The sequence below is a fragment of the Miscanthus floridulus genome, chromosome 16, assembly GCF_019320115.1.
Source record: "Miscanthus floridulus cultivar M001 chromosome 16, ASM1932011v1, whole genome shotgun sequence".
In the NCBI taxonomy this organism is placed as follows: Eukaryota; Viridiplantae; Streptophyta; class Magnoliopsida; order Poales; family Poaceae; genus Miscanthus; species Miscanthus floridulus.
The window spans coordinates 90,307,314-90,318,441 of record NC_089595.1 but is presented as its reverse complement, the minus strand read 5'-3'; the positions used below and the strand labels follow the sequence as shown (position 1 = coordinate 90,318,441).

The window sequence follows — 11,128 nt, the reverse complement described above, 5'->3', positions numbered from 1 at the left end:
AAGTTGCAGTTTTAGATTTCCCCACATGCACCGGCAAGCCCAGATAGCGTTCACTCACTGTTTCTATCATGACCTGATAAATTTTGAAAACGAACCAATCAAGCTCTGAGACTTTTGTGGTACATGGTCCACGAGCTTTTATATTAGCCTTTTGGTTCCATTTGTCATGTCAATTTTCCTTTACATATTAGAAGCTGCGTCACAAACCATGTTGAGAAAACCATGACGCAATCAACTCCAACTCTTCCTTGACAAAGAAGAGTCCTCGATGACTTGCAAAGTAAGCAACGACGCTCCTTATAAATACTCGTTTCCAGTAAATATAAACCAGGAAACCTCTCCTATACCAAGAAAGTTATTTAGAGGTTGAAAATAATTTCCTTCAGTTCAAGGTGTGTTTCAACGGAGAATAATTTGGCAAAAAGGAATTGGATTAGTAGCCAAATAAATTGTTGTTTATGTGATTTCAGTTATAATTAAACATCTCTTGTTTACAATATATTTGAAAATAGCTCATATAGCTATTAGGTTATCCTTATATCATTAGCTGGGGAACTGGCTAACGAGTTTAGGGAAGGATGAGATAAAAAAAAATATTTTTCTGGTGGCTAGGTAAATTTGGTATTTCACAAAAATGATCTTGCTTCTTAAAAAAAATATTTCCATTTTAGGCTACTTTTAGGGTAATGTATGAGCTGCGATTTTGAGTATTTTTGCAGTGCGATGACCTCAGGGAGATGACTGAAAATCTTGTAAGAGTTAGAAACGAAAAAAAATGAATAATGGTTTCAACATCCATAAATGCTACTACTGTTAATTAAGTTGTCCACTAGTGCATACCGACGCATAAAGCTTCAACAACCTATAAAACAGCACAGTTCAGCCCAATCAGGAGGCAATCACCTTCCTAAAGTACCTAATCATGGCCCAGACAGTCAATCGAACAAGCTAAACCAGCCAGCACTAGCACACTGCACACGAGTAACACGACGCAGCCACCCCACAAACCCAGTGCACGCTCTCAAAAGTCGAAACAACACCCAGCCCAGCCCCCCTGCGTAAGCGAGTAGAGAGCAGCGGCTCCGCTCCATCTCCGGAGTCCAGTGCGTCCACTCAGACCACCTGAGGTTCTGAACCACCGGGCCGCGCCGCCACCCACAGTATGGCGGCGGTGGAGCCGAATCAGCTCCCAAACAACCCCGGCACCGCCGAAACCCGCGGATTTTGCACCAAAGCCCCCCGGAATCTGCATGAAAATCTCGCGATTTTGCCCCGATCGCGGAGAAACCAAAACAAACTGGGAGTAACCAACCCCCGCACGCCTCCCGTATATATCCACGCGCCCCCAATTGGGGACCCGATCGACCGACCGATCCGTGCCAAAAAGCGGTCAGGCGAGAAGGGAGCGCGCTGGCCTCCGTCATCGGCGAGGGCTCTGGGGCTGCGACGGCGAGCGGGAGCGCGCCGATGGATCGCTGCAGGAAGCGGCCCGACTCCGACCCCGAGGGCTGCAGCGAGCCCGAGCCCCCCGCCGATAAGCGCCCGTGCACGGCGGAACCCTCGACTTCCGCCGCCGCGGCCGCGGCTGCCGCTGCTCCTCCGCCCGGCGCGCTCCAGGCTGAGCAGGGCGGCTCGGATATGGACACCTCGTCGTCCGGCCACCCCGGCGATGATGATGTCGACGCGGATGACGGAGACGGCGATGGCGATGGCGATGGGGATGGAGATGGAGATGGGGGGTCGTCGTGCGAGTCGGATGGGGACGGGAGCCCGAGGCCGCGCGGCAGCGGGGGCGGGAGGTTCCAGCGGATGGTGGACGCGGTGGCAGACGAGGGCGCGGGGCAGGACGCGGTGGTGGCGGCGCTCATGGAGCTCTGCGAGGCGCTGTCGTTCTGCGAGGAGGACGCCGGCGGGTACTTCCCCACGGAGGCAGCCGCGCGGGCGCTGGTGCGGCGGGCCGGCGGCGGCGGCGATGGCACGGGGGCTACCCCGGACGTGATTCTCCTGTCCGTGCGCGCCATCACGTACCTCTGCGACGCCATGCCGCGCGCCGGGGACGCCGTCGTCCGCCACGGCCTCATCCCCGTGCTCTGCTCCCGGCTGCTAGCCATCGAGTACCTCGATGTAGCTGAGCAGGTAACCCAAAAGCTCTCACGGCCTGATCGGATGATCACATTTACCCTGATGCGTTTTATCCGACCATTCTGTTGTGTATGCAGTGCTTGCAAGCTTTTGAGAAGATATCACGGCGGCAGCCTACCCAGTGCTTGCAGGCGGGCATGATCAACGCTGTGCTGGCATACATTGACTTCTTCGCTGCAAGCATTCAGGTTAGAATCTTAAAGAAATCACCTCTGAAACTGAGAATTGAGTACATTTGCTAATTTGATGCCCACTTCCATGGTTCAGAGGGTTGCAGTGTCAGCTGTCGCAAATGCCTGCAAAAAGGTCCCGGAAGATTGCTCCCAGTTTGTTCTGGATTCGGTCCCAACTCTCTGTAATCTTCTGCAATCTGAGGACAAAATGGTACTGTTGTTCCCCCATATAACTCAGATCATTTTGGCATGTAAAGAGTGCTCTGCTTTTGTTTCTAAGTGATGTCAATTTCCAGATAGTGGAGAAGGTTGCAGCTTGCTTGATAAGCATCGTGGACTCCTTTAGCACTTCAGTTGATCTTGTGGACCAGCTCTGTCACCAGGGTGTTATAGAGAAGGTCCTACCTTTGATCCACACTGGTGGACTCACGGCCCTTAGCCCATCAACATGCAGTGTATGTTTTCTCTACAACAATTTGTTGCGTGTGGTCGATATGTGTTGAGGCAGCTGACTATTGTGTCTCGTGGTTGCAGAATCTGATTGGGTTTCTTGCTAAGCTAGCCTGTACTTCACTTGTGGCAGTGAAGTCTCTATTTGAGCTGGGTGTTAGTAGCACAATAAAGGGGATTTTGATCACTTCAGACATCTCCCATGGCATGCCATACTTGCCTCTGGAAAAACAAAACAATCAGGTTGGCCTTTTCACATCTTTACTTCCAGCCAAGTAGTACAAGATGTGCATAGCGGATGTGTTCTGTTGCTCTTTGCTAACAATAATTTTTTTATAGCTATCATGATGTATACTTTTCTTTTTATAACCAAAGCAAAAGATTACGCGTGTGCTCTTCCCTTGACTCATGTGCATTCAATAGTTTTTCTTTTGCATGTGATATTGATTTACTAGTATATTTATATGAACTGATGAAGTTTGGTGAAATGAAGATAATGTCAGAGATTTTCCCTAGTGGTTATGCCAGAGTGCATGCCAACACTGTGTATTTGGCATGCCATATTTTTAGAGCGCAAACTACATTTACAACTTCTTACAATTTCACCAAATGCATTGCTTCTCTTATTAATCTACTCTTTTTTAGTCCGTTAGCAATTTATTTGAAAATGGGCACTTTTTTCCTAGTACTCTGGTTTTCCGCTTGATAGTAGGTACATCGCAGGTATACAAGATCGTTTCCATTGCACAGCATTTTTTTATTATAAATTTGAAACAAAAATAATAGAAAAGAAGAAACGAGTATATAGAAATCCTAGAAACTTGCTGTTTTGTTGGAACATCCCTGCTGGCAGTTTTGGGCCCTGAAACTTTAAAATTCTGCCTCTCCCTACTCAACTGATGGAATAAGTATCTTTACTGATTGAGCTTATTGTGGCATCATGTTATTGTAAATAAGTAACTACAGGTGGTTTGGCTTTTTCACCTACTGCATCCTTGGATTACCCTTTCTGTGCAATTATCATTCTTAAAGTGCGGACTCTGATATGTTATACCAAGATTTTGATAATCTAATGTTGTAATTATTAGGTCAATGAAGCTCTGAAACTAGCAAACCAGTTGATTCCTTCAGCAGCAAGGGACGTTGAAGACACCCAGATCATACTAACGAAAGAAAAAATAATTACAGACGAACCAAGGTTCTTGTGTCAATTCTCCAGGGATATTCTTCCTGTCTTGATCAAGGTATCTTAATAGCACTACAAACTAACAGCTCATAACATTGTTTGTGTTATGAAATATGGAAGTGAGCTTACTGTACAAGTTGTGCAGGCGGTGAACTCTGGTGCCAATTCATACATTTGCTATGGATGTGCTTCAATCGTTAACAATATTTTTTACTTCAGTGAACCAGAAATACTTCAAGAGTTGCTCAAGGAAACAAACATACCGAGGTATAAAATAACCTGTGAAAGGATTGCATTATTACATTTCTTTTTTTTTGGGTAAATTGCGTTATTACATTTCTTGAATGCAGTCATTGGCAAGATAAATTTTGCATTTAAATAATTCCAAAACTGTTTATTCTGAATGGACATATGTTTTTGTTATTACCCGTGGCAGCTTCTTGGCTGGTTTATTGTCTAGAAAGGATCATCATGTGCTGACCTCATCACTAAAGATAATCGAGATTCTCATGCAAAAGCTTCCTGATGCATACCTTGGCTTCTTTATCAAGGAAGGTGTTGTCAATGCAGTTGAGGCACTTCTTAATCAAGAGGATTGCTCAAAATCCACTCATCTGCCTGATGACATGCAACAGCCAGAGACTCAACCTGTCATAAGAAATAAGACTACATGTTTCTGCTATGCATTTGATACCTGTAGATCTGAAGCTGCCGAAAAAAGGACTTGTAGGATTGGGAAGGACAGTCTTTTTACTTTTGCCAGGCATGTGAAAACAACCTACTTTACTAAGGATGTAGTGAGTTCTGAGATGGGGTTAACTGAGATTTTGCAGAAACTCAAAACTTGCTGTGCAGTTTTGAATGAGACCACAGACAAGTCATCAGAACAATGCAATCTTCAGAATGAAGAATACTTATCTACCATTTTAAGTGAGGTGATGATGGAGCTTCATGGGGGAGAAACAATGACAACCTTTGAATTCCTTGAGAGTGGATTGGTCAAATCTTTATCAAATTACCTCTCAAATGGCAAGTACCTCCAGGTGGAGAACAATATGAATTGCAGCTCTGACCATTTTTTGGCTGTGGTGAAAAGATTTCAGTCATTTGCTCGGATGTTTTTCTCAAGAATGGGCCAAGGTTGGGGTGACATGCTCTTGACACTTTTAGTAAGGAAGCTGCAGAATGCTCTTACTTCTCTTGACAACTTTCCAGTTATAATGAGCCACAACTTCAAGCCAAGGAGCAGTATTTCTGATATCCCTATGAGGCACTCAACAATTACTCCATGTATCCGAGTAAGATTCAAGAAAGACGAAGATGAAACTAACTTGTCAAGCTATGATAGTGCTGTGAATGTGGAAATATCGTCATCCTTGCTTACCATTGAAGAATTTTTATGGCCCAAAGTTAGTATAGATGTCAATAGTCAGAAGGCTGAATCACCACCTAGTGGCACTGCTTTGGAAAGCAAATATTCTGATGATGACTCCCAGGAACGAGATTCCACACCTAGTCAGAAGGCTGATTCACCATCAGAGGTGTTATTCTGCCCATGCTATTAATACTTTATGAAGTGTGACTAATTGGTATTTCTTAATTATGATATGATTATTTTCTTTTTCTCCAACGATGCGGGAGAGCTGTGTGTCTTCATTAAGATAGGAGGAAAAAACAACAAGGTAGAGGGCATAGAACCTATTCCCAGAAACACACACCGGTTGCAGACTTGTCCAAAAAAAATACAAATGACCGTGACCAACAAAGTCAAACCTAATCTGCGGGAGCAACCGAAGCAGCAACTCCTGGAGAGAAGAAGCTCCTGCACATCATCAGATCCTGCTCTGACTCACCTCCGGTAGAACCACCTGCACATTTGGGCTTACACCCTCAAACACACATGGCTTTCGATGCTTCCATATCTCCCAAGCAACCACTGTGTGTTTCTGGAACTGCTCTTCTATATATTCTTGGAACTCCATGGTCATTTTCATGAATTTACATGCTTTCTTAGGTTTCTATTTCCAATCTCAAAGGATGTTATATATTCTTGAACTCCACTGTGCATTTCCCATATCTCCTATATGCTAATTAAACAGAGAGGATAGAAGGAACCTTTGTTCCGCAGGTGGTTTGTATGCTGGTAGTTAAATGGAATGGATAAGTTCATTGTCTGCAGTCAGCTCTTCTATAGGTTTTAATTTTGAAATTAAACAGAGAGAATAAAAGGTTCCTTGTGCTGGAAATGGTTTTGTAGTATGTTGGTTGTTCCATGGAATGAGTTCACAGCTAATTGGGAATTTATAACTGCTTAGAAATGCATATCAAGAGAAATTGTTCGCAATGTATATTTCTTACAAAGCATGCCCTTCAAAGTATTTTGATAGCAATTTTAGTTGTCTTTAAATTAAATTGACTTTTTTTCAGGGCCTGACTTGTGAAAATCGGAATCCACCTGTAGAAACAAGTCCAAAGCAAGGAACTTCATCTTCTGGTGAGCATGTGTAGCCTAAAGTGTCTGTTTGCAGTCCATCTTTTCATCTCAGCAACCTGAAAACTCTTATAAATGTGCAACTGCAGGTCAAGCAGAAAGGAACACAACAATCTTGAGCGATAATACCGTACAACAGAAATTGGTATTTAGCTTAAATGGGAAAGAGCTTGACCGGTCTGTTACTCTGTATCAGTCAATCCTGCAGGATCAGATCAATGCAGGGTCTGACATAATTCTGGACATGCAGTTTTGGCGCAGTGTTCATGACATAACTTTCAGAGCTGCTAACCCAGAAGCAAATAGAACAGCTGTCAACCTCGAAGCAAATGATTCTCCTAGACATTCCTCTACTGCAATGTCATCAATAAATGAGAACATAACTGGGTTTACATGGCAGATGCTCCCATTCTTTTCTAGTATGTTGCTTGGTAAACTTCCGTGCAAACTCGACAGATCAGGTCCTTCGTATGACATATTGTTTATGTTACACATTTTAGAGGGATTAAGCAGGTATTCTTTTCACCTCGTGTCTGATGAGAGAAACCGTTTTTTTGCCCATGGAAGGATAACTAACCTCGATGATCTGAAAGCTGAAGTTTTCTCGATTCCTCAGCAAGAGTTTGTCAGTGCCAAATTGACAGATAAATTGGAGCAACAAATGCATGATCCATTAGTTTCAAAGTCTTGCTGCCTGCCTTTATGGTGCATTGAATTGATGTCTGCATGCCCTTTCTTATTTTCATTTGAGGCGAGATGGAAGTATTTCCAGCTGACAGCATTTGGTTCTCTGAAAAATCATCATGGCCATATGATGGGTGCAAGTGTTAACAGTGTTGCAGAAAGGGCGTCTTCCCACTCACGGAAAAAGTTCAAAGTTGATCGCAATGATATACTGGTTTCAGCTGCAAAAATGATGAAGTCTCATGCTAAGAGCAATGCTCTACTAGAAGTAGAATATAAAGAGGAAGTGGGCACTGGTTTAGGTCCTACAATGGAATTCTATACATTGATAAGTCATGAATTTCAGAAGTCTGGTCTAGGCATGTGGAGAGGGGAGCTTCCTTGTGAATCTGGTACCAATGATGCTCATGTTTCTGGATTCGTGGTTGCCCCTAATGGGCTTTTCCCTAGACCTTGGTCTGCTTCTGCAGATTCTGCTTCCTTTCAAGAAGTGAGCGAGCGATTCCACTTACTTGGTCTGGTTGTTGCAAAAGCAATTACAGACAACAGAATTCTAGACATTCCATTTTCTAAAGCATTCTACAAGCTTATCCTTGGACAGGTATCTTTGGCTCTGCATCTTCAATATGAATGACTGTTGCTATTCTTACTTTGCGTGTCTATCTAAATGTAAGCAATCTTTTTTCTTTGTTATAGGAGCTTAATATATATGATATCCAGTCATTTGATTCTGAACTGGCCATATCCCTTGTGGAGTTTCAAGCGCTTGCTTGTCGGAGAAAATATGCAGAGTCAAATTTGACAAGGGACTGCCAGATTATATCAGATTTGACTTATCGAGGTTGTAGAATTGAGGATCTTGCTATTGAGTTTGCTCTCCCAGGGTATCCAGAATATGTGCTCTCATCGGGAAGCCGCTCTGACAGTGTAAGTAGACTAAATACCCCCCCCCCCCCCCCCCCCCCCCCCCACCCACCCACCCACCCACCCACCCACCCACACCCACACACACACACACACACCAAATTGATTGCTACTTCTATTTTTCAGTTGAATGCTGAGAATTTGGAAGAATATGTTCGTCATGTTGTTGACGCAACGGTTAAAAGTGGAATTGCAAGACAGATGGAGGCTTTTAAGTCAGGATTTAATGAGGTATTTGCTCTCTACAATTCTGCAGTTCTCTATTGGTGCTTGTAACTGGTGGTGGTTTTCACTTACACTATGATTGTCTAGTTTGGCTCTATTCTGGAAATACGCTGATTCTGGAGCATAAAAAATGCCATGTGTCAATGTTGTTACTTTTTGTCACACTTTGGAAGTTCAGATATTACCAATCATGTGATTTGAAAACCTTCTGTTTGGTTACCAACTATGTGATCGTGTGTGTTTCATAAGCAATATATATTAACCTAGTAGTATTGAGTGAACTTCAATTATTTCTTGTCCTGATTTTGTGCTCTGTCTATTTGCTCACCCTTCCACCTTTTTACCGCGTACAAGCATCTTATCTGGCATATTCTGTACTGTGAGTTTTAGACTACATATAAAACAATAGCTGGCATCCCAAAATGGTGATGACTACTGCATTGGTCTTAATTCTTGTTTGCTGGGTCCAGATTTATTTAGGGGTTAGTACTGCTCCTTGTGCTTCTGGTTGTAGTTAGGAAACCTTACATGGAACCTAATAACGCTTCCATGGTAATTTTTTCACCTAGAATATTGCTTTGACATGCTGACACTGTCTACTGCAGGTATTTCCACTAAAAAAACTCCAGGTTTTCTCAGAGGATGAGCTAGAGAGATTACTCTGTGGTGAACAAGATACATGGGATGTATGCATCTATCTTCTGTTGGCATCTGTTCATGTTTTGTTATTATTTTATTCTGGTTGCTGATTTCTTGGTTTGAACAGTTTGCGAAACTTGTGGATCACATCAAATTTGATCATGGTTACGCTTCCAGCAGCCCTCCTGTCATTAGTGTAAGTTTTCTCTAGCCAAGATATTTTGAATTGGCAACATATGTTGTGAACCATTAATGGAGGTCTGTTATTTGAATCCAAAATGTATTGCAGTTGCTGGAAATCATACAGGAGTTTGGATCCCTTGAACGCAGAGCTTTCTTGCAATTTATAACGGGTTCACCTCGGCTTCCACCAGGCGGCTTGGCTGCACTAAATCCAAAGTTCACAGTTGTCCGAAAGGTCTGTTTTTGTTATAAAGCTCTGTTTTCTGTTTCAGTTCACTTGATCCATCTTTTGCTAACAGTGTGATGTAATAATAAACAGCATAACAGCAATGACGCTGACAATGACCTGCCTAGCGTGATGACTTGTGCCAACTATCTTAAGTTACCTCCGTACTCTTCAAAGGTTTGACCTTTCTGCATATCCTAATTTAGTGAAGTTTACTAGGTTAATTATTTTCAGTACTCTTATTCGTTTGAGAGATTGAACTTATAACAGATCAAGTGAAATAGATTGAGATTGAACTTATATCATTTGGGAGATTGAAATTCTAACAAATCAAGCGAAATAGATTGAAATTAAGCGTCCATGTTCTGAGGTTGTCTCCTCAAGGTCAAGGTCCCTGCAGCCAACATAACATATAGAACATTAAGTAGCCAACATAACTACCAAAAAAGCTAAAACATTAAGCAAGTCAAGGTTCTTTATTTTTTTGTGTTAATTGATAGTAAAAAAAATGTGTTGTGAGCGCTGAATTTCTCACAGCAATTTTCCATGCATTTGATTTTTTAGCTATGCTTTGTTTGTTTTGATCCTTCTTTTTTTGAAACAATTTTTGATCCATGAAAGTTTCCTTATTTTCCTGCAGGAAAAGATGAGGGAGAAACTTCTCTATGCAATTACAGAGGGCCAGGGGTCCTTCCACCTATCTTAACCGATAAGCGATAATGATATGCCACATGCAATAGGAGTTTCACTTTGTAAGTATCTCGTAGGAAAGGAAAGCACGGTGTAAATGTGGGCGGTTCACTGCTAGCTGACAGCACGATCTGGTGGAGCTGATTTTAGGAGGAAAAAAAACGCTACCCTTCTTTGTACATACTAGTACTAGGTTTTAGGTGTGGTCAAGCAGACCACTAGTGTGCCTAGTTCGCAGTTCGCCACTCTTTTATCCAAACTTCTTGTACATATGCGTGCCTGCCTGGCTGCCTGGTAGAAAGTGCCAATGCTATCTTTCTATGAAAACTCCATTGTTCTTCGGTGTTTGCCTTCTGAAGCGTCGTTGTGTGACTTGTGGCAAAATATATGTGATCTATTGGTGGATTTCATATGAACATTATCTGATCCGAGCGTGAGGAATTTATGCCATGGAAATTGGACTGTGTGCCTTCTGCTTCGGTTCATGTTTTGCTGGCACGTGCTCTGTTCCTGTTGCTATCTTTGGTTCTCAAAAGTTTCTTGTGGATGCGAGAGGTGGCACCCGAAGTCACCAGAGAACGGGTGAGTCGGGTCGCTTCCAGATGCAGAAGTCCTGCGTCCGTGCCAGCACTGTAACCGTTGGCAATCATACGACTCTAGAGCTGGTCGAGTGTATCTCTGAAAGCATCGCACTGTTTTTTTTTTTACGTACTTTTTTTTTAAGTTAACGAACAGTATTTTTTTAAATAATAAATCAGTCAATAATATTTTCAGTTATGGCTTATCAGCCAAGTGTACGCCAGAAGCCTTTTCGTGCAGATAAATGGCCCTGGCCACAATCACTTTTTCAAACAAAAGGAGTTAGCAATACAGTCTGATCTCAGGAACAACAGAAGCTATAGTTTAATTGTACTCTGTCCGAGGATAATACGCTTGTTTGCAGATGTTGCAACTCCTTGCCTTCAAAAGCGTCCTTGATTGATATTTTATCAGAAATCATTGCTTGGTGTGAATTTTTTATAGCCTTCTCCGCTTTGTGACGTTGGATCTTTCGGGTAAGTAAACCCGTTCATTGGTTGTCTAAAAGCTTCGCAAGAAATGAGTAAGAAAATGTC

General features: G+C 42.7%; 1 protein-coding gene across 1 annotated transcript; it reads left to right on the top strand.

The window, feature by feature from the left end:
* Nucleotides 1-840: 840 nt before the first annotated feature.
* Nucleotides 841-10,486, top strand: LOC136514379 (E3 ubiquitin-protein ligase UPL4-like). The gene is made up of 17 exons (XM_066508346.1): nt 841-2,136; nt 2,220-2,330; nt 2,410-2,526; nt 2,612-2,770; nt 2,850-3,008; nt 3,854-4,009; nt 4,097-4,218; nt 4,388-5,492; nt 6,379-6,445; nt 6,532-7,727; nt 7,823-8,053; nt 8,177-8,281; nt 8,881-8,961; nt 9,042-9,110; nt 9,204-9,332; nt 9,417-9,500; nt 9,964-10,486. Exons 1-17 carry the CDS (start codon nt 1,468-1,470, stop codon nt 10,027-10,029), a joined length of 4,626 nt encoding a protein of 1,541 aa, XP_066364443.1. The 5' UTR covers nt 841-1,467; the 3' UTR covers nt 10,030-10,486.
* The last annotated feature ends 642 nt before the right edge of the window (nt 10,487-11,128 follow it).

Coding starts and splice junctions, on each gene's coding strand:
- LOC136514379 (XM_066508346.1), top strand. CDS start 1,468: ATGGATCGCTGCAGGAAGCGGCCCGACTCCGACCCCGAGGGCTGCAGC. Junction 2,771..2,849: donor TTAGCCCATCAACATGCAGT/GTATGTTTTCTC, acceptor TCGTGGTTGCAG/AATCTGATTGGGTTTCTTGC. Junction 9,333..9,416: donor AGTTCACAGTTGTCCGAAAG/GTCTGTTTTTGT, acceptor AATAATAAACAG/CATAACAGCAATGACGCTGA.